The sequence below is a fragment of the Macrotis lagotis genome, chromosome 7, assembly GCF_037893015.1.
Source record: "Macrotis lagotis isolate mMagLag1 chromosome 7, bilby.v1.9.chrom.fasta, whole genome shotgun sequence".
NCBI classification, from domain to species: Eukaryota; Metazoa; Chordata; class Mammalia; order Peramelemorphia; family Peramelidae; genus Macrotis; species Macrotis lagotis.
Genome location: NC_133664.1, coordinates 184,377,020 through 184,401,031, shown reverse-complemented (window position 1 = coordinate 184,401,031; position 24,012 = coordinate 184,377,020). Strand labels below are relative to the sequence as shown.

Here is a 24,012-nt window from a genome sequence, read left to right as displayed (position 1 = left end):
AACAAAGTTTCTGAGCAATACATCTATTCTTGTATCTTGTGTGCTTTGTTTCATAAATTTAGTAGATGAAATGATATGAATCTGTATTACTGTTCAATGGTATATAAAACCAGATTAATTTAAGCAATATTCCCTTATCAATAATCCAGAATGGAGCAAAGAATCAGAAAGTCAGAGGTAGCTTCCATAACGTTCAGGGGGTTGAAGATAGCATCTAGATGAGATGTGAATATATTTACATTTTTGTTCAGACAATGGGTGATTACATTATTCCCTAGAATAATCTTTATTTCATCTAGACAACTGCCTTAGTTTACAATTAATCTAATCTTCATGTCCTAGGCTGTATAAGGAAACATATACCTTTTCTCCGCTTTACTTGAAAGAGCAGCTGATGCAAACTTACGTTACATCCATGGGATTTTTCTGCACTCCTTTTATAACCTTTATAAACATGTAGCAACAAGTACCATAATAAGCATTTATTAATTCCTATGTGCTAGGACTTGTGCCAAGCACTTTACAAATATCATTTCATTTGATTTTCACAACCCTGAGATTGGAATAACATTCCCATTTTACAGATAAAGAAACATACAGGATGAGGGACTTGTCCAGGGTCACACAAGTGTGAGTCTTTCTGACTTCAAGTCCAGGGCTCCTTCCCCTGCAACCCTTAGTTGTCCCATGTCAAATAAATTGCTAGATTTGCTCTCATTTAACAGGATTTACATATTTTTTGTAAAAAGCTTTTGCTTTCTAATTGTCCTCATTACTTCTGACTCCAAATAGCACTAATATCATTCAATGGTGCCTTATGAAAGATACTTGAGAGAAAATGAAGATTATGTGCATAGCTGAACTAGCAGTACTATTTCAAGTCATATAAGCTTATTTTAGAAATATATTTATAATATATAGCATAATTCCTGAAGGTAGTAAAGTTTTTAAAAATCCATAAATTTACTTATTCAATTAATGAGTTTTCCAGGACAAGTTTTTCTTCTTTCAGAACAGGCTATTAGAATAGTGGCTATGTTTTGGAGTTTGTAAGACTTTTGTTCACATGCCCTATTTCTGAAGTACACTAGCAATGTATTTCTGATATACACATACGTATATGAATATGTACATATATATCAGGTGAATGAATATACTTCATCACAATTAAGAAAACATAAAAGCCTAAATTAAGAATCTGGATGGGCAGTCACAGATTAAACAGAAGTATCTACTTAGAAGCTACTCTGGAATGGGACAGAAAATGAAATCTGGCTATTTTTAAATTTAGAAAGTTATTTATATTGATCATATTTTCATGAAAACACCTAAGCCTAGAGAGCTTTAAGCATGGATTGCCTCTATATTGAAAGGCAGAAAACAGACAAGTTTCATAGCATGGGTGAGGATGAAACCTGAAGTTCAAATGAAAAATATTTTCATTTTTTTCTTTAAAGACATGAAAAATCTTAAAATTGGATTGGTAATCAAGCCATAGAGAAACTGCCTCTTTCCACTGAAATTATTATTTATCAATATCCATCTTCTAGATGAATAATGTTTAAGAAAACAAGAATCCCAAGAAAATATAGAATAGGGAACTCCCTAACTGTATAGTTAAGAATGTTCATTGACAGTACTTTCTGAGAGCTTTGAGATCTGCTCAGATTCCATCCTAGAATGCTTATATCACAACCTTGAAAAAAGATAAATCTTCTAATTAAAGACAGAAAATACAATGGCATTTTCAGTATTGATTTTAAAAAATTAGCCAACATTACTAAAAACTATTTTCCAGAACAATTTTAAAATTAAGAGCAAATGAGAAAAGCTTTGTTTTAAAATAGATTTTCTTGAAAACATCAAACATTAAGACAAAAATCTGTCATGCTGGCAAAAGAAATGAAACATAGCATAATACCTTGCATAGTAATAAATGTTTGCAGAGTAGTCTTGTTGAATGCTCAATGTTTAACAAGCCAGATTAAAATTATGGTTATATATTAACTCTTATAATCTTAGAATATTTCAGAACATTTCTAAAATAATTCTAAAACCAGCTTTGGCTAAAGAAGCATAGCAATATTTTTAAATTTTAAAAATTCTCCAATATTTTATTTAAAGATATTTTTAACAATTTTATTTGGCAAAGAGAAGTACAAGATCATCTTTAACATTTCCAGAAGGAATGCTCTTTACATAAAAAGCATTTATGATTTGTAAGACAAATCCCATCTGTGAATACTTCACTCATCATGTGCCGATTCTACATTTTGTACAAAAAAGATCAAATTAGAGGAAATTTATAAAACTGTAAAAACCAGTCCAGGCAACGTAATATACAATCTTGCTGAAAAAGTACTAGTATCAAATCTAGCATAAAACAGTTTATGCCATATACTAAGGTTTAGTTCAAGTCATTGCTCATTGCCGGCTTGCTTTTCCATTTTCTGTTGTCTCCATCCTGAAAAAAGAGAAGAACAAAGATGTTGGTAGAAGAAAACATGTAATAAATAGTCTCAATCCACTAGTCTTCAGGTTTTGGTTTTTGTTTTTTTGCAAGGCAAATGGGGTTAAGTGGCTTGCCCAAGGCCACACAGAGGTAATTATTGTCTGAGACTGGATTTGAACCCAGGTACTCCTGACTCCAAGGCCGGTGCTTTATCCACTACACCACCTAGCTGTCCCTTCACTAGTCTTCAAATGATCTTAATCTTTCAAAAAAAGCTCTAAAATTGAAATGATGAAAAGTTAAATTTAAAAGGTATTCAAATGAACAAAGCAATATCCTACAAGGAATTTCCCCTTCTTTCTTATCAGTAAACTTTCAACTGCAATTTAAAAAAAAAACACATTTACCAAATGTCTGCTAGTGGAAGGTACAAATATTCTACTACAAGAACAAAACATGTACATAGATAAATACAAGATAAGTAAATACAAAGGAATTTCAAGAGCAAGAGGACACTAATGTTTAAGGTTGGAGTGAGGGGAGAATCAGCAAAGGCCAGGAGTAGGAGTTAACACCTGAGCAAGATGAAAGGTGCTATATAGGGAACAATAAGCAGGCTGGTTTGATTAGAGAAGAGTGTATGAAGAGGATAAATGGGACTGGAAAGGTCGATGGGAGACATATTATGGAAGGCTTGAAAAGAAATTTATCTTCAAAAATAGTTGAGAAACCAAAAAAAAAGCCTGAATCTTATCTGAATTTAAACCCAATCTTCCCAGTAAGAGCTACTGTGTTAAAAAGAATATTTCACTTAGTTTCTTTCTAAGCTGAGGCATATTACTGAATCTCCTATATAATTTCACAATGAGCTCTGAGCATTTTAAAAAGTCATCCTCTAATGACAGCAAATATAAAAACTTTTCCATTTGCTAGTTTTAATAATTTTAATATATTAATAAAAGATTAAATTTATAAATCATCACTGATCTCTTAGCAGAATTTCACACTACTTAACCACACTGTTTCTTGGGATTCCTGATGCTATTCTCTCCTGGTTCTTATCTCATTTCCTTAGTTTCCTCTGCTAGTGTCTTATCCCATGTACTCCCCCCCGCCCCCAATATAGGTAATGGCTCTGAACTAGTTTCTCTTTCCTGTTTTCAACATAGTCTCTGTTGATCTCATCAGTTCCCATGGATTCAACTATTACTTCTCTACAAGGTACTTCCAAATCTACTTATCCAGCTCTCCTCTCTCTTCCCAGTATCAGTCTTAAATCTCCAACCGCTTGCTAAGACATTTCCCACTTTTGATATCCCAATGGTATCTCATAATTCAAAATAGTCAAAACAAAGTTCATCACCTTTCTGATACAGCTTCTCCTCTTCCTAACCTCATGGTTTCTGACAAGGGATCTATCCTACTTTCAGTCCCTCAACTCCCTAAACTAGAAGTAATCCTGACTCTACTCTCACTCACTAATCAGCTGCCAACTCCTGTCACTTCTGCCTCCACAACTTTGGTATCAGTGCTCTTCTTTCCACCAACACAACCATCACTCTATTTCAGCTGCTCTTCTCCTTTGGTTAGGACTACCATCCTAGTAGTCCCTAATTGATTCTCCTTATATTAGACTTAACAGGGTCCTAATTGGTCTTCTTAAATTTAGCCTTCCCACTTTCTAACCCAACCTCCTATTCCTAAAGAACAGGTACCCTTCACAGTCTTGTTAAGAAGTTTCAGTGGCTCCTTATTGCCAATAATAAACATAGAGATAACTCTGGTAATTAAAATGTTTGTTGAGTTAGATTTCTGAAGGGAAAAGAAGATTTTGTGACAGGTAGTATATTCAGTAATACAAACCCATTTTCTTCTTTAAGATGTTGATATAATTCAGCTCTATTGTTGACAGAATTCAAACGACCAACAAATTCCTGGTGTTTTCTGGAATTGGCAGTATTAATCCTATTACTCCACAAAGACAGCAAGGACATTGGTCCTAATATTATGTTTGAAAAGAGAGAAGGAAAAAAAGGTATGGAAATTATTTAATCAACTCAATTTTAGACTTGTCAAGCTTGTGGCAATATTATCTTATTTCACAGAATTCAAAGAAAAGATTTAATTACTCTTAAAATCATTTAGTAAGGAATGTCTTATGGCAATTAAGTAAAATGGTTTTTTCTAAAAAGAAAAAAAACATAAGCTATCTCTTTCCTACCTATCAAATTATCTTCCATGCATTCAAAATAATTTATCCCTTCTAGTTAGGAAAAAGTATTAGCACTATTTCCAAGTAATTGCTTAAATCAATACTTTCCATGGAGGATTAAAATTTGACAATAAGGCATATATCTTCATCTCTACTAATAAAAATATATATGATTTGAGTGAAGAGAAAAAATAAGATAACTTAAAAATGCAACTATATCAAATATATAGATTCAAAAGAATAACACATATAGAAAAAATATATATAGACAAGTAATGGCCAGGATGACTACTGGATTTGGAATTAGACTTGTTTCAATTTTGTAGCTACCTAGTTTCACTTGATCTCTCTCAAACACAATTTGCTCATCTGTAAAAACTATTCTTCACAGAGATTGTTGTGAGGAAATTGCCTTATAATCCTAAAAGTTTATATTAAGGTGAGCTATTATTACAAGAAGTTAAGCTCTACCTAAAGATTTTGTTGTCTACAGAAATACTCTCACAGTATTTTGCTAAAAGCCTAAGGAGAAAGGAAAGTTACTGCACAGAGTAGAGCATACAACTAGGGTATCATGAATAATTTTCTTCCCTACTCTAAAGCACCAGAATGTGTTTTGACAAAGCGAAGTTTTCTTTCTCTTTACTGTCAGGATAAAGCTTATTCACCTTAGAACAAGTAAGCTATCTAGAGTGCTCTTCTACCTCAACTGTGGCATTCTGGGCACTTAAGAAATGGTGGTACAAAATACTAAAAGACCAAATATGTTGATTATCATATAATCTATGTTATATGTCAAACAATCTACAAAAGAGCCATTAAATGATGTAAAATCACTCTGACCTTAAAGTATTCAATTCAAAATATAATTTCATTTCCTCCCAGCAACGGACTTGAGACATTACAATTTATAATATAAATTTATTTACAAATGCCAGAAAATACCACAATTAAGTTCTATAGTAATACTGTACTTTCCAGCACTAAATGCTTACTGATTGACTGATAACAGGAAGGAATAGGGATGTTTTTCAGTTTATCATACAAGATCTAAACTATATTTACATGTTTAAAATTGTTTAAATTGTATTCCAGTGTTGATGAAGATAGAAAATGTATGAATCCAGAAATTTTAGAGAGTAGATGATAAAAAGGGAAGATAAGGAAGAGACAAGAAAGAAAGGCAAAGAAAGGATCACTGGACCACAGGCAGAGAGCTGGAAGGATCTTTGGGGGCTCTCAGGTACAAGTCTAATTAGATGGATGAGAAAACTGTGGCTAGGATGCTGAGGTACTTAGCTCAAGACTGAACAATTAATAAGCCCCAGAAGTGCTGCATGACCATAGGCCAGTTTTAAGGAAGGGCAAACTCAAGAATCCAGAAACCAAGAATAAGCAACATGGGCTTCTCCTAACTCCCCAAATTAAAAAACAAAAAATAAGAAAAAACAAGACCCCAGCAATGACAGCATGGCCTCGTTGATTCTGCTCCTAAATCAAGGCTAGATTTTGCTAAGGAGTAAGCCAGCTCAGCAGAAAAATAGACAGATTAGGGAAACAGGGAGATCATCAGCTGAATTTCCTTCTGAAACTTACTAGTGATAGGTTGATTGGCAACATGGCCCCACAGTGCCTCTATTTCCTTCTTTGCAAAAAGACAAAAAAAAAAGGAGCACTACTAAGAGAGCTTGTGGTGAAGCTCCAATAAGATGACATAAGTGAAAATACCCTGCAGATCTCAAAGTTAGCTATAGAAATGGCAATTCTTTTGATTCTTTATAAATCATATCACAGGTTTTGAATTGTAGGGATTAGACAAATGCTTAAATAATTTTTCTGCTCCTCTCCTTTGTATAACAAGCCCCACCAAAAAACAAAACACTGAAACAAAATAGCAGTCACTTTTAATGCAGAGGCATTTCTCAAAAAAACTTACCTTCTCACCTGCTTGCTGATGCCAATAATTCCTTATCAGAGACAGACAGCTTATTTCATAATTAGAATTAAAAATTTTTAAATGCAAATATTTTAAAATGCAACAAGTAAAGGATAAATTGCTTAAAATTCATTCACATTAAAATATTCAATACAAATGTTCTTTTGTTTTTTAAATAGGAGTTATGGAATAGTTAACTAGTAAGAAGAGGGTTTGAAGTAATCAGAGTGACTAATACTTGGGGTTGGAGAAAAATATAGAATGGAACAAAGAAAACCAACAGAAAAACGTGTTTCTGTAAGCCAGTCAGTCCTGTTTACCTTCAACAAAAAGAGAATTGGGTGCAGAGTATTTTTGTCACATATAGCTGAAAATGCATACAGTTCTACTACCTTGAATAATTTGTAAAGACAAAGTTTTGTTTTTATTTTAAATTGGACTTCATTACAATACTTTATTCTCACAGGAAATTAATGGGGCTATCACTGTAATTTTCATTTTCAGTGTTTTTCCAGGCAGTGAATAGAGACTTCAAATTCAAAGGTGCAGCAGAGAGATTTTTTTGGTTGCTTCAGACAACCAATATTCATTTAGATGATGTTATTTGGATTCTAAGAACCTCTCACAACAGTTTGACCCAGCTCCTCTTACCTTTGGACTTTTCTACAGGAGGAGTTTCATCCATTTCAACAAGAGGCTTCTTGTTTGGAGGTTCTGGCGAATCAGGAGAATCCTTAATAACCTCTGCTTCAGCTAATTCTTCTTTTCCACGTTCTAAAATTCCTTTTAACCTTTGGGAAATTCAAATAGTGAATTTTAAGGCATATTTTTAAACCTAATTCTTAAATCAGTGAGTCTTTTAAAATAAATGTTTCTCTATATAGTATAATTTTAATACAAAAAGACAACCACCCCCAAATCTTTGCACCTCTAAACATACACATACCTATAAAATGCATAAAGTGTTCAGAAACAAAAATCCTCAATCTAAACTCAGGCAAAATAATTAAAAGAGTAGGATGAAATGTGGCTATGAAGCTTTCAATATACCACTACTTATGAACTCATATAAAGCAGGACAAGGAAAAGGAAAAAATTTTGAAAGACTTCAAAACTGGGACCACCACAGTGACAGATGAGAAAGTGTCCTTCCTACCTCTTGGAAAAAAGATGACGGCCCAGAGGTACAGGAGACCTGGTCAAAGTGCAGATTTGTTTGGTTTGACTATAGTTTTTTGTGATGAGAGGGCTTAGAGATAGGGAAAGGGAAGTTACTGAGTAGTAATAGTGATGTATAAAAATAGGAAAAGAATATCAGCAAAATAATCTAAAATAAAAGAAGCAAACAAAAAAGGAGTTCAGAAAGGGAAACAAAATAGGATAGCCTTCTTACTACTTTATGAAACTTAATATACTTTTTAAAAAAGTGAACCATGTAGCAATTCAGTGTCTGATCTAAGATTCTTTTTTTCTTCACAAATTGACATCTTTTAAAGTTTTATTTTTGTTTTTAAGTCATAACTGAAAAAATAAAATTTCACTAAATAAAAAAAAATTTAGCTTTAAAAGGCTCGAAAAACTCAAGAGTCTCTTAAGGTTTCAAAAAGTTAGCAACCAAGACTTCTCTCCTCAGAGACAGTTAAGAGGGTAAAAGCATTTCTAGGACACATTTCTAGGATGCAAAGGATATGAAAAGAAGACATTTTCTTTGTTAACAAGGTAGACCTATTTTTATATGCTACTGATCTCAGGTCCCTCAAGTAGAAAGAAGGAAGCCCCAAATTAAAAACAAAATACACCCTAATTTAAAAGTCCTTCACTATACTGTTATTTACTCAGAGTCTCATCTCTGGTAGGGTAGGAAAATGATGCACATGCAAACAAATAGCCAGTTGATCAGTTAGAATATTTATAATTATAGATTACTTTTTTTGCTCAATTTATCAAAATTTATCTTTACTTCAATGACTAGTGAAAGAACTGAATATACCGTTAAGGGGATTACACGATGTAATAGCAAAAATGATCATCTTATATAAACTTCAACTTTGAAAAATATGATGAGCTATCCTTACTTTCTCCCCAAACTAAAGTGAAAATAAACCTATATGTTAAAGAAATCTCTCTCTCTCTCTCTCTCTCTCTCTCTCTCTCTCTCTCTCTCTAAATAGGAAAAAGATCTACATTACTGTGGTGCAGAGGAAAGGACCATATTTGGAGTTAAAGGCTGTGTATGGGTGGCTAGGTGGCGCAGTGGATAGAGCACTGGCCCTGGAGTCAGGAGTACCTGGGTTCAAATCCGGCCTCAGACACTTAATAATTACCTAGTGTTGTGGCCTTGGGCAAGCCACTCAACCCCATTTGCCTTGCAAAAATCTAAAAAAAAAAATAAAATAAAGGATGTGTGCTTCAATCAGTCACTCAAGTGAAGCCCAGTCTTGCACTCCCCACTTAATGCCAGGATGACTGTGTGAACTTGGACTAGATTTGTCTAAGGTCCCTTCTAGGTCTAAATCTGATTATAATGTTTAAAGCCAACATGGCTTAATAAATGCTGAATGAAGTAAAAACAAAATTTGATAAACTGAGCAAAAAAGTAATCCATAATTATGAATATTCTACACAATGATAAAAAAACAAAAGACTGAAATAAACTAAAATGTGTGGTAGGTAGAATATGTCACATGCCCAATATCCTATATGATTCATTAATTGACTTTTAAAAGTTACCTCTCTGAATCTTGCCAAGACTTCTCTTGCTCATAATCTTTCACTGCTTTCTCTGATTTGTCTTCTTTATCCTCTCTCTTCCTTCCTCGTTTCTTCCTCTCTTCTTCTTCTGGGGGTTTGCTCCTACATGCCATAAGACATTCTAAGACTCGTTGATGTTTTTCAGAGTTGTTAATATGAGCTCTGACAAGGGTTTCCAATTCATTCCACATTATACGATACTGTTCATCTCTATAGTAAAGAAAAACAAAACATTATTTTCATAGAAAATAGGACACACCAGAATTAAAATGCCATAAAGTTAACCAACACCGAAAAAAAAGGAAAGGAAATGACAAATATGGTATTCATTTTCTATTATGTGAAACTTACTGTGCATCCACTTATACTATTTAATAACCAAAAAAATTTGCTGTATTATAATGTTAAACCTTTATAATTTAATTGAAAAGGATTAAAAAAACTGATTACCTTTTGGGGCCCTTTCCTCTTGTACCAACTGTGGAAATAGGCAGAGGATCATTTTTCCTCTCCATATCAACTAAGTTGTATATTGTTTTCTGACAGTTTAACACATCTTCATCTGTTAAGGATTCTTTGACAATAACGCTGGCTAGTGGAACTACCTATTGATTAAAAAAAAATCTCAAATTTCTTGAACAATCAAAGCACCTACAGTCAATGTGAAATATTTCATATGATTTTAAATATTTCAAGAGTTGAAGTCTAACCTTCATGCAAAACTACAAACAGTTCATTAAAAAGTTATTGCCTAGTCAAAGGGGGCCGGGTGCAGTCATGTTCTCTACATTAACACATCTTTTAGTTGAGATTCTTGAACACAAAAATGAATCAGAAGACTTGAGATACACTCTCCAATTTGCTATCAACTGGATAAATCACAACCTCTTTAGGAATCAGTTTCCTTGGTTGTAAAATGAGGGGAAGACTATAGGTTAAGGTCCTAACACTAAACTCCTATAATTCTATATAACTGTAGAATTACTTATTTCATAGAACCAGAAAGGTAGAGATTTTCAAATCTAATCTAATCTCTCAAACTGAGGCCCAGATATTTCCACTAACTTGCCTGAAGGAGAGAATCAATGATGAGCCAGGACCAGAACCCAAAACTGATTCCCTGACTTTCAGTTTGGTATTCTTTCTACCACAGGCTTGCCTTCTATTGTATATATTCCACAAATGGCATCTTTTATATTGATAGGGCATAGTTCAATTGTTCCATGAAAAGTTAAATATTTATTGTAGTTGGCAAAACTGTTATCCAAAAAAGAAAATTGAAACTGTATAACAATTTAAAATTACTTACTGCTTGCATGTTGAAGATGGTGGTTTGTGAAATAATCATAGGCCAATAACGAGTATGTTTTTCTAACTGATCTTTTGCTCGTTCCAAAGGGATCTCAACACTTCCATCGATTTTATATCTGGGGTCTAGAAAAGGAGTTAATCTGTTTTCCCTCATAAATTCACCAAAATCCTAATGATAACCAAACAAGATAAAATTAGAAACTATATTTTCTAAATTACACAGTATGGATTAAATGTAATAACCTCTCTTAAAAGTTTATGTTCTATGACATGCAATGAAGAAACACAGTATACTATCTTTTGTTTGTTTTGTGTGGTGTATGTCCAGAAACATTTCTGAAAAATCTAGATAGATATACTGAAGAATATGTATGTATGAAATACATGTTTACATGTTTTGAAGGCTAAAACTTCTAAGTTCAGTCCCTTTAAAGGTCAGAAAACGAAGCAATATAAAATTCTAAGCTAAGACTGTTGACAGATTTTTTTTTTGTATCTTACCAAAGTTAAAGTAATTACAATGATGAATATACAGTTATCATTAAATATTTAAATCAAACTTCTTGGCAAAAATACTTCACAAAATTAAAGAAGCAGAAACAGAATCAAACAAAATTAAACCACCTTACTCAGAAAAGTCCCTTTAACAGCCTGGTAAATTCAAAACATGGAAGTAGTATTCATAGACATTAGAGCCTTACTGTAATGCGGTAATCTGTAACTCTCCCACCACACCCTTCACTAATTGAAGGAGGATCTTCTAGAATGGATCGAGAACTGCTCAAGACGTGCAAAAAAATCTCTCCTCCATGGCTACTAAGCATATGACTAATGACTTTGGAACCTGATTTTCGTGGCTGTTCCAGCAGAACAGATCGACCTGTCAAGAGCAAGATCAGCAAATTAATTCAAATTCAAATTTTTCCCTCTTTAAACATATTTCTGGATGATTCATTTCCTCTACCCAATACAGATTTTTATCAAGCTGGTCTTTTCCCTTCCAATTCTAATTTTTGAAGTTTATATAAAGGAAGCTATCAAAATGTCTGGTAAAATATCTTGTTATACCTGTTAGCATCATAAGTCATTTGGATACTAAAAAGAAAAATGAGAAGATTTCTGGTCAGTCTCTAGAAGAGCAGCAGTAAAAAGGGAAGTTCCACTTTTGTTTCATAATGCCTCAGTGTTACCACAATACTTAAAAGTTTTGCATTCTTGCAGTTGATAAGGCTTTTGTGAATAAAGTTTATGTTTCCATCCTGTTCAAAGTACCATCATCATTTCCAAAAGGAAATTCTTTTGGAGATTTCTACAGTAAAATAGTAGTTCTGAGCAGCTGCTAATCTAGAAATATTCAATACTTAATTCTAATACTTCATTAAAATTTGAATTTTGTGTAGCCATTCTATCCTCCAAGTGTATAACGTAAAAGTGAAATTAAATTTACTATGAGGGTACATTGTTATGCTGAGTTACTTATAAAAAAATGATTAGATATAATGCTATAAATTAAAATCCTTCAAGAGAAATAGAGTGACATTGGACAGAAATACATCTTTGGAGTTATGATTTAGGTTCATAATCTTCCTCTAATATATACCAACTGTGAGATTACTGGCAACTGATTTAACATCTCAGTGTCTCCAGTACTCATAAAACTAAAAATTACAACTTTTCATTGGAAGAATAAGTTTCTAGGTCAAGAATTCCCTATGCTGATCAAATCAGGATAAAAAAAGGCTTTGTGCTATAAAGAACCAAATTCATAACAATTTTATAGTTTACATAAAGTTCTGAGGAAGATCAGAAACACAAGCCATTTTTTTAAATGTTTAAATTTTAGAAAATTAGGGCAAAAAAAAAGAATAAAAGGATATAAAGGGAAACAGTTTCCAGACCTGGATCAGAGTTACAAAACAAGCCAGCAATTAAGTATGGTCAGCACATCTATTTCAAAGTATTCTCCACTTATAAAACTGAACATGTAATTGTATCAACGGAAACAAAGGAGAAAGTTACCATTCAGAAGAAAGTTAGTAAGGCAGGAAGAAGGTCTACTGTTCACGTCTACAGGTGAAATTCTATATGCTCCTGTGCAATAATGTAATTCTGAAACACAAGTAAATACCAATGTGAACAAGCATCACTTTCATTGGAGAAGGGAGAAGTTACCTCCTTCATCTTTATAATGATTAAAGATAAAATCAAATGAACAAGTAGGAAAAACCTACTTATCATTTTTTAAAATTTCCTAAGTACCTTATAATTTACTTTCATACCTTAATTTTGCTTAATTCTTTTAAATGCTTACCAACATTATTTGTCCTTGGTGTGCACCATTTCAATGTCACTGTTTCTTTAAATGAGCCTTCTCCTCTACTGCCACCCAAGTGGAGATCACCTTTAACATAGTCAAAGAAAAAAATGTAGATCAAAGTACAACCTAATCTATCAGTTTTTATCTAAGATCCAGATTTAATTAACTTCAGCAAACATTGATTAAGAGGATTCAATGCTCCAATGTACCAGATTTGAGAAAAATTAAAAGCAAGAGCCTTCATCACACAGGGCACACCACATCCACCCAAGAGAAACAAAAAAGAGAGATGAACTCATTTCAGAGGGTGGGGGAGGCTACAAAGGGGCAATCAGGAAAGCACTGTGGTAAGAAAGAGACAGCTCTGGAGCTGAGCACTAAAGAATTGAGTTAGAAGTTACCAAAGTCAGATTGGGGGGGGGGGGTGTAGAACCTTCCTACCAGTCTTGGGGGCAAAGGTATAGAAGCAAAGACAGACTGTCATGTAGAGGGAAGAGAGTGTGAACCAGTCCAATGAGAAGGTGAAGAACATCAGTCTAAGGAGAAGTAAGGTTAAAGTGTGAAGCAATAGCAAACAAAGGAGTTTATTCTGGCTGAGAGGTGAGAGGGAGTCATGGACCTCCCTGAAGAAGGAAACAAGGAAGGCCAATGAATGGAAGCTGGAAGAGGATTTTTTACTCCTGCTGGATCATGGAACCCTGAGTGGGAAGCCCATAGAAGCCTAGTGAATTCTCCTCAGAATGCTTTTACAAGCATAAAATAAAACCACAGCTAACAAAATAAACCAATTATCCTGAAATGCGGTTGTCAACGTATTTCACAAAGCCCTTGAAATCTATCCACAGTTGGGATCTCTCTAATGAGAGCAGAGAGGCTTCAGAAGCTGTTACGAGTCTAAGCAGGAGATGATGAGGTCCTGGCAGTTTCTGGAGCACTAGCAGAGAATCCTAACTAAGTTCTTGACCTGGACTGCACCCAAGTGATCAGACACTTTCCCAAAGGCAATCAAGGAATTAAAGAGGCAGACTGACTCTCGCTCCTCCCATTCTTGATCAACTCCAATCTCTAATATCCTTACAAGATATTATACCCCCATTACTATGCTTTGGCCCAGGCTATCTTCTAGTCAGAGATGCAAATCCCCTATGGGACGATGGAATTGATGTCAAGCTAGCCTCAGACTTAGAATGATCTGGGTTCAAGTCTCCCTCTGACACATACTAACTACATGAGCCTGGATAAATTAACCTTCTGAGATCTCCTGGCAACTAATAAATTTTAAAAAGCTTGCAGATCTGCATTGCTGAAAGGAATTTCCTTATCAGGAATTCCCAACAGCTAATAATAGCATGGGTCCAATCTGTCTCTCCACATATATGTGAGTATATTTATTGCGTGTGTGTATATATGTGTATACACATACACATAAACATGTATGTGCGTAGACTCAATTCAATAAGCATATACTGAACACCTATTCTGTCATATACTGTTTTAAGCATTGAAACACAAGACAAAAATGAGAAAAGAAAGCACCAGGCATGGATTCAGGCAGACCTGAGATCAAATTCAGCCTCAGATACTACTCATGTGACACTGAGAAGTCAGTTAATTTGCCTGTCTCAGTTTCTTCAACTGTAAAACAGGGATAACAGCAACCACCTTGCAGGGTTGTTGTGCTGAGAGGCACTTGGCTCAGACCTGAAACTAGGAGGCGCTATACAAAGGCTAGCTTTTATCATTAGACATCACACATGCAGATATATAAATGAAACTTCAAAACACACTTTAGAGAGATATGGTCCAAACTCATAGTTGGGTTTGTGCTAATACAATTTAAAAAAGACAATACTATCTAAATTTATTTTTAAATTTCATGATGAAGCAGACTACTAAGAAATTACTTTACATAGTTAAATAAAAATAGTAACATTTTGGGGATCAAAAGATCTAGATTCTAAAGGGAAATAATAAGAATACAAAAAAAGGGTATATAGCACTACTAGATTTTAAATTATATTAGCATAAACAAACTCAATGAAGATAAAATTAGAAGAATAACTATAGACTGGGAAAATAGTTGCATAAAATATTATTGCTAAAGATCTGATATCCAAATTATAGAGTAAATTGGTACAATAAAAACAAGAATTGGTACCATATCCCATTCCTAAGTAAAAAACAGAAATGAAGTCCATGTATATATGCATCTATGTATGTATATATGTATGTATCTATGGATGTATATGTATATATTTTTCAAAATATACCTAGTACTCTGCAGTAACAGAGAATTAGAAACTATGTTTCTATCAAGCGGGGAATGGTAGAAGAGAACTTAAAGTAACTAGTACTGTGTATTAATAAATAATGATAATAACAGTGATAATAATAGCTAACATTTGCATAGTACCAAGTACTTAGCTGTCACAGCACAAGAAGACAGACAAGGGTCTTGGGATGCTACCTGCTAGGACTAGAAATGATTCCTAGCAAATTTGTCTCATCTGGGTATGTGCTATAAGGAAGCTGGAGTCACTCTGGTTCAGAGAACTTCGTGGTGGTTTACAAAGAAACTGGTATTTAAGAAGTCTGAGTAGCTATTTGAAGCCCAGCTCTCAGCCTTCTTTCTTAGTGTCCATGGAAGACAAGAGTTTTCTATGGACAAGAGAATTCCTGCAATTTACATTAGGAGGTTGAGTTTGGAGAAACAGCAGCAATTACTCAAAATTTAAGTTGGATTTTTTTTTGTACTCCAAACTGAAATGCATTTTTGAATTTCCATTTGAATATTGGTCCAGGAAAATGCAATTACTCACTTCTAAAATTAAGAAATTGAGTAATTGCATTTTCCTGGACCGATATTCAAATGGAAATTCAAAAATGCATTTCAGTTCTGAACATTTAAAGATTTAAGAGTTCATTCAAATATTCAAATTGTCATATTTTAGACCTAACTATACAAATGTGGACAAGTAACATAAATTCTTTAAGCCTGTTACCTCAATGGTGCTTTTAAAAAAAGAAAGGAAAAAGGTAATAATACAGTACTTGCCTCAGAGGACTACTGTGAGGTTCAAATGAGATAATGCATATATTATCTGTGCAAACTTTAACATGCTATATGAGTATTATCTATTATTAATTATAACCGAACTATGGACTGTTATTTTTAATTGAAATGGCCTAAATTACCAAAGAATTAGGCCATACAAAACATTTGTGGATGGTCCTAGAAACCAATGACAATGGGGAAATCACAAAGAGAATTTAGAACTATGAAAAAATATATATATATATGTATATACAGAGCACTTTGAGGTTTTCAGAAAACTGGTTAAGTTTTTAAAAGTTTGCTGAATAATTTTATAGATTAGCTCCTAAGATTAAGAAATGTACAACTGGTATTAACATAGGTGACAATTTTAATTGTTAATACAGTTTATTTTAAAAATTCATTATAATTTACTTACCACTTTTTAAGAAATCTACATGGGCTTCTTTATGATGAAGTAATTCCACATCATAATTGGCAGATGTATTTGCATGTTGTTCTTCCTTTAATTGGAAATATTTAAAAATCAGTTCCTTCACATTAAGCAATTAATAATTTTGACTTTTGCTTGAAGGTAATAAATGGCCAAATAAATTAGAAAGGGGTAAGTTCTAACTTTGCAGTAGCGTGCTCAATGACATATTTAAAGATGCAAGTATTTTTCCCCCAATATGGAATCTAATCAAGAAAAATAATCTCATGGTTGTCATTTCAGAACTAAAAGAAGTTCCTGCCTTTGGAAGAACTGAAGTGAAAGTGTCAAGACCACATTTGGCCTACAACACTTCCAAAGTCTAGCAAAACTAGATTAAAATTTGACTGGAACAAAATAAATAAAAAGACAATAAAAAATTTATGTTACTTTTCTAAGTCAATCTACACCTACTGGGATCCTTCTATGAGGTTTAATGGTTCCCTATTCTATTTGAGTTTGACACCACTGGCTAAGAGTATTACTTTTTGCTTTTAATCACTCTTAACTAATATTGCTTCTTGGATATTGTTTAATGTTAAAAGGTTCTATACAAGAGAAGTGTTAGGTTTACCATTATCAAAACATCTTATGTTTCTAAAAGTAGTTACAAAATACTTCTAAAAATATCACCTAATTTGAGACTTGTAACAGCCCTCTGCACTAGACAGATCAGGTATAAAATACCTCCCCTTTTTTTTTTTAATATGAGGTCATGTAAGCTCAGATAAAGTATCCTAAGTTACATAACTAATAATATGTATTTAGCCTTATAATTTTAACCTAATTCTAATTCCCAGTCCAAGTTTTTCAAATATTCTCCAATACTAACCATTTTGCAAAAAAAAAAGAAAAGAAAAAAACCCCTAAGTTGATTTCAAGAAGAGTTGGACATGACTGAAACAACTGTTCATTTACTCAAAATTGAAAATAAATTTTTGACTAAAGATAGCATCTTTAAATAGCTGTAACAGATGAGCAGGCACCATAATACATCAATTAGCAAATACAGAATCATCACCATCTTAGGAATGTGTGTTCATAAAATAGTGAACACAGACTCCAGGACACTGTATTCTAAAAGGTTCAAAATAGAAGAAAAGTGTCACATCAACAGCACACAAATCCTATCAATACGGTACAAGCAAACTATCTGACAACTTAAAATTATATTTTTTGGTTATAATGAATACTGAAATTATATTTAAGCTATTAATTAAAATCATATCCAGTATTTGCTAACTGCTATGTTCAAAGATCTATTGAGGAAGCACACATTTTCCATTGAAAGTCTAGTCAATATAATTCAAAAAGTATACATTTTTCCTTTTCAATATTGTTTTAAGGAAAAGAATAGTTAAAAAGACCCTGTCACTTTTCATTTACACTACTGTTCTAAGTGATAGCAATTAAAGCACAACTTAATGATAGAATAACTGGCATTGGTATATCGTATAATGGATACAAAGAGCCTCAAAAGTACTAAGAAAATTCACCTCCAGTCTTTCATGGGGGGGGGGGGGGTAGAATTGAAAGCAGAGACTACTTTTTTTTGTCTAAGCATTCCAGAATCTCACTTAAGAAAAGTTTGTTGAACTGAATAATAAATGTACACAAATTCAATTCTTCCTAACATTAGAAAGCAATAAGCCAATTGGCCTATTATTTTGTGATCAGTATCTATTAGTTATTAACATCTTTATGTTAAATTGTTAAGAAAATTACAGAGGAAAGAAAAGCTTCACTAGAATGCACAAAATCAGGAAAATCTAGTAACACAAGCTATAAGAAAAAGAATCACAGACACAGCAATAATATGGGATGGACAGATTAGATTTTATACAAAATAACATAAACAAAAAAATTATATAGCCTAATCTTAATGGGTGAAATAATAATAATAATAATAATAATATGGCATTTTGTTCTGTGATCCTTCAAGGCATAGATCAATAGTTACTAACCTGGTCACATACAGTGAATGTGGGCTAGCAAAAAAAAGAAAATATGATATGGAGAGAAAAAAAATGCAAAGATCCAATTAAAATAAACAGTAAACTTCAAAATAAATATTTTTAAAAATAGGAATACAGTCCCTCCAGGCTGAGAAAAATTTTCATCTTACCTTCATTGGTATATTGGTAATAGTGGTAGAAGCCAAATCAAAGTGTTGCTGTACTAAAATGTTCAATTTAGTAGCAAGATGCCTTCCTGCTCGAACACTATGTACTTCACTGGTTAAAACTGGAGACAACTACAAATAATAAATAGTATAGAATGTTATTGAATTTGAATTTGTCATTAAATAATTTTTTTTTAAACACTTTTCTAAGTGTTCAGTTCTTTACAGAACTAAAAAAAAGTGAGTTCAAATTTGGCCTCAGACACTTAATTACCCTGTGTTACCATGGGCAAAACACTTAACCCCATTGCCTTGCAAAAAACAAACAAAAAAACCCCAAAACATCACCACTTATATTGTTTCTAAGTTTTTTGGGCCTTAAGCATAAATAGAATTAAAAAAAAAAAAAGAATATAAATGGAAAATAAAACATGATAAAAGAAAGTAGTATAATTACTAAAATATTTATAGCAATATTTCTGTTGAACTGGAAATAAAATGCTGAGAATAAGGTTAAAGAGATCAACAAGAATTTTTTAAATGTCTCTGTGCCAGGCACTGTATACTCTGAGAGAGAGAGGAGAGAGAGAGAGAGAGAGAGAGAGAGAGAGAGAGAGAGAGAGAGAGAGAGAGTGTGAGTGTGTGTGCGTGTCTCTGTGTGTTTGTGATGTGTCCCTATAATCAAGGAGCTCAATTCTCTGACAGAATATTGAGCAATAAATAAAAATGAGGGATTCTGATAAACCTGAACTTATGCACAGATGTATGGTTAAGTTTAACAGAACCACAACATGCAAAATTTTACTACACAATAATGTAAATTAAAAGACCTTGACAAGAAGATGATTGCTGAGCAACTATAAGGAAGTTTTTCTTAGTTCAGGAGAGCAGAAGAGAAGCCAGAGACTAAAGGTACAGAAGGCTACAATCAGTGTCAAGTATGTTTAGAGCACCGTTATTTTTCCCAAAATAGTTTTCTTTCTTACAAAGGATAGACTAAGGCTGGGAGAACAGGGGAAGTTGCTTTATCTGGAAATTTACTGAGATGCAAAAACAAAAAATCCTCAATAAGATTTAAAAACACAAACAACAAAAAATTGTGTTGTCTACAATAACTTCTTCAAACTATCTATTCTGGTACAGAGGGCTACAATCTGCACTAATGGAATAAAGAATCTACAACCTGAAACCTATAACCAGTCTCTCACAAAATCTATTTCCTAATTAGAAAGAGAAACCAAGAACAAAAGTCAAATAATATTTGAATTATTAACTCTGTTTTACTTTCCCTGAAAGAGGGTAGAGTGGCTACCATGATGGACCAGGAAGGCCTAAACTAGAGTCATGCCTCAGATACTTCTACCTTTGTGAAATCAGTTCAACTCTGTGAGTTTTCAGTTTCCTTAGCTGTAAAAAGGGGATAATTATAAGACGTACTTCACAGGACTGATGTGAGGATCAAATGAGAGGATATAAAGTGATTTGCTTAAAACATTATATAAATATTAGCTATTATAATTATTACTATATTTCTGTCAGTTTTAGACAGTAATATATTTTATAAATCAAGAACTCTAGGCCAAAGATGTCTTAAAATAATTCTGTTTAAGGGGCGGCTAGGTGGTGCAGTGGATAGAGCACCGGCCCTGGAGTCAGGAGTACCTGAGTTCAAATCCGACCTCAGACACTTTGTAATTACCCAGCTGTATGGCCTTGGGCAATCCACTTAACCCCGTTTGCCTTGCAAAAAAAACAAAAACAAAACCTAGAAAAAAAAATTCTGTTTAAAAACATGATGCTGCATAGGTGTCACTTAAATTTATAGTCTTCCTTGTATTTTGCATATTAAATCACAGATCTACTCTAGATCTATGAAATCATAGATGTGTGTATGCCCTCCAGCAATGCAGATTACTACCCATAGATGTCTGCCCAGCCTGCCCAAACCTAGTCCATGGGTCCCTACTAAGCATGCCCCAGATGGTCCATTGGGGCTTCTTTACAGCACAAAATACCCAAATCATTATTTTACCAATCTATCTTTTTTGCACATATATTTCTTTGATGACATTTGCAATCATTTTAGGCAAAAATACATGTTGTTTTATGCCTTGCTTAATATCAATAAAGCATCAAAGTTATCTTTATTATTACATCATTTAAAGACTCTTTAAGGATCTGTACAGTAATCAGGAAAAAAAAAGACTTTATTAGAGGGTAGTCTTTAAGGTGACCTTTAAGTACAGTGTAATTTTACACTGTTTGAACTTTTCAGCTAATCATATGAATACAAAGATATGGCCTGTTTTAAAAATTATTTGTGATCTGCCTTTATCAGAGAAATTTTATTTTCACAATTAAACCAACATGATATCATGTGAACATATAGAGTAATATAAACAAAAAGTGTAAGAGATTAACAGGCTTAAAATAATTTTTTCATTTAAGAGAGATTTCTGAGGAATAATTTCAGAAATAGAGGTAAATGTTTAATGCAAACTTCACACTCACTGTGTAATGTAAATAATACATAATCTTTCTTTTAAATGATTTACTTAAGACCTTACCTCCTTTTTAGGACGATCTGACACAAGACTATCTTCACCAACTGGGTAAGTATGGATCAAAACTAATTCACACTTTTGGATCTGCATGAGACTTAAGAGATAAATTTTTTACTTAGAATATCAGATTATAATATGCATTTTCTTCATGTTAAAAAAACTTAATTTATCCCATTTTGTATATATATACTACCACGGAACTTGCAAAGTATTAAAAAGTACCAGAGCAGATATTGTGGTTATTGTAAAAGTTAAATATTTAAGAAACATGCAAGTTCAAATAAGTTCACTGATTAAGCTTAACTAAGAAAAATCTGACAGCATAAAACTGAGGAACGATTTGTTTTGTGTTGAAAGGGAAATCAGAGAATAATCTAAAATTTCCTCCATGTTTACTACAGATGCTTCTACAGAAAAAAATAAAGTATTACCATGCTAAAAGATAGAGAACAAGTTTTGATTAATAAACCCTGTCCTAATGATTCACTGGAAATAATCAGACAAGATTTCTTGTGCTTTACTTCTACAATAACTCCTAAGAATATAGGCATTTGGATTCCAAGTGCATAAAACTGAAAAGCATTGCTAGCAATTTGCTGGTCTCCTGTAAGCAATAGTACTCTAAGGTCAAGGAAAGTCTTTATAATAGAAAAGAGTGTTGAAGATTTTACAAATCTTTGAACTCCCCTCCCCTCTTTAAAAAGGAAACAGTTACAAAACCAGTATTGAAGGTTAAAAAAAAATATTAGGGGAAATGAAAGGAAAAGGGCAATTCAAACAAGGTAAATGAGAAATATGTTCAATTAGTGAGGACTTTGTTGTTTCTAACTATTGTCTTTGAAATATATAATTGTTATTTCCCAAGATCTGTTAAACACACACTTGTGCTCTTTGTGATTTATACTCACTGATCTGAATTAGCAGCAAGTTTATTATGCTCATGAATGGTTTCCTGAACACAGTCCTCAAGCATTCGTACATGACTATCACTATGGATTAAAAAGACAAAGATGACCATAAGACCCACTTTAAGAAATTTAGATTTAGGAAAAATCCATTCCATTATACATATATTTCACTTAGGACATAAAACTTTTATTGGTAGAACTTAGAATATTTCAACAAAATATAGCTTAAAAACAAACAGCTTAATACTAGTAAATGCAGCTAGTTCCCCCCCCCCAAAAATAGAACAATAACTGTATTTTAAAAAGTAATTTCTACTTTTAAAAATCTCCTTTAAAAAGATCAATAGTTATTTTGGCATTAAAGACACTTCTGTAATTTAAAAAAACCATTTCAACTTAATTTTTAAGTTATTTCTGCAGTATTTCATCAAAAATGCAAATAAGCAGGGCCACTAGGTGGCACAGTGGATAGAGCACTGGTCCTGGAGTCAGGAGTACCTGAGTTCAAATCTAGCCTCAGACACTTAATAATTACCTAGCTGTGTGGCCTTGGGCAAGCCACTTAACCCCACTGCCTTGCCAAAAAAAAAAAAACCCAAACAAACCCTAACAAAAATGCAAATAAGAAAATTATTATATATTTTTGAAAATTCTGCACCTTTTTGCATTAGTAATACAGATTATTCGTCCTCTATTTCCAACACGTTCTGCATTCTCCATCAGCATAGTTCGAGCTTCATGTTGATATTCAGTAATTTTGCAAAGGGTTTCCACTGCTGCAACTAGACCATGCAAAATACTGCAGCATTCTGGATCTGCACGAGGATTTGGTGGTCCAACAGCAGCTAATGCTGCCATTAACTAATTAAGAGAAAGGGAGAAAACTGGTGACAAGTGTGGAATCAGGACTTTAGAACCATCTATCTTATTATTTGGTTGTGCTTCTAGAGAACTTGATATTACACAACAGGTTATGAGTAGTCTAAAAATAGCAATTATTCTTCCTGTGGGGAAATCTGGCTGTCTCTAGGGGATACAATGGAAAACACTCACTCAATATGCTATAGTCAAAAATAATCCATTAACATTTTATCATTCTCAGAATATTCCATATCTCTAACTTGGTCATTGAGTCTTTCCCAGAATTATATATCTTTATCAAACCTTTGTACTTCCCTTTCCCAGCTAATTTTATACCAACCTCATCTCATTTTTTTCAAATATCACAAATCATTTACCAAGAGTGAATTACAATGGGGAACAAGGTTATGAAATGTTTGTATGTTCATGATCCAGTTCTTCTCTCACACAACTAATAAAAAATTCTTTTGGCTAAACCAGAAAAATGCAGAGTACTGAATCATCTCTTTAACACAAGTATACCTTCATTTTGAAAAGATTACTAGATTGAACAAAAAAGAAAACTACAGATAAGACCTTAAGTGATCTGCACATCACACATATAGTGAATCACTGACTCCAAATTTAGTGTTCTTCCCAAAGTACCATGCTGCCTCCCAAATTTGCTGAACTGAATTGAACACTTCAAACCAAGTCAGCATATACCTTGATACTTGGTGATTTCAACAAAAAGTTGGGCAGAAGGCCAAACAATTAAAATTAGAGTTCAAGATTAAGAAATTAAGAGTTCAAAAGGCTTTCAACAGCATTATTCAATGAAAAGAGTTCTGCAACAACCTATAACAAATTGTTTGCTGCAATGGGGAGGGTTGTAGAAAGGGAGGGTAGCGGGAAAATGTGGAACTCAAATGTTTAAATGTTGTAAATTATTTCTGCATGTAACTTGAAAACAAACAAACAAATAAATAGGGAGGGGGGAAAAATGAAAAGAGCACTGAATATGGAACCATATAGGAACTGAGTTCATGTCACTTTTGATTATAAGCTAGTC

The 24,012-nt window shown here is 33.2% G+C and overlaps 1 protein-coding gene across 1 annotated transcript in view; it reads right to left on the bottom strand.

Moving 5' to 3' along the window:
• Window positions 1–2,085: 2,085 nt before the first annotated feature.
• Window positions 2,086–24,012, bottom strand: part of INTS13 (integrator complex subunit 13) — a 28,840-nt gene continuing 6,913 nt past the window's right edge. Inside the window, exons 4-17 of the mRNA XM_074194196.1 lie at window positions 22,759–22,961; window positions 22,101–22,181; window positions 21,196–21,286; window positions 18,632–18,760; window positions 16,453–16,537; window positions 12,974–13,063; window positions 12,682–12,771; window positions 11,364–11,542; window positions 10,661–10,831; window positions 9,802–9,956; window positions 9,331–9,561; window positions 7,252–7,391; window positions 4,316–4,451; window positions 2,086–2,464 (exon numbers count right to left, since the gene is read on the bottom strand). Of these exons, the coding sequence (XP_074050297.1) occupies window positions 2,425–2,464; window positions 4,316–4,451; window positions 7,252–7,391; window positions 9,331–9,561; window positions 9,802–9,956; window positions 10,661–10,831; window positions 11,364–11,542; window positions 12,682–12,771; window positions 12,974–13,063; window positions 16,453–16,537; window positions 18,632–18,760; window positions 21,196–21,286; window positions 22,101–22,181; window positions 22,759–22,961 (1,821 nt within the window). The 3' untranslated portion in view covers window positions 2,086–2,424. The remainder of the gene's footprint in view (window positions 2,465–4,315; window positions 4,452–7,251; window positions 7,392–9,330; window positions 9,562–9,801; window positions 9,957–10,660; window positions 10,832–11,363; window positions 11,543–12,681; window positions 12,772–12,973; window positions 13,064–16,452; window positions 16,538–18,631; window positions 18,761–21,195; window positions 21,287–22,100; window positions 22,182–22,758; window positions 22,962–24,012) is intronic.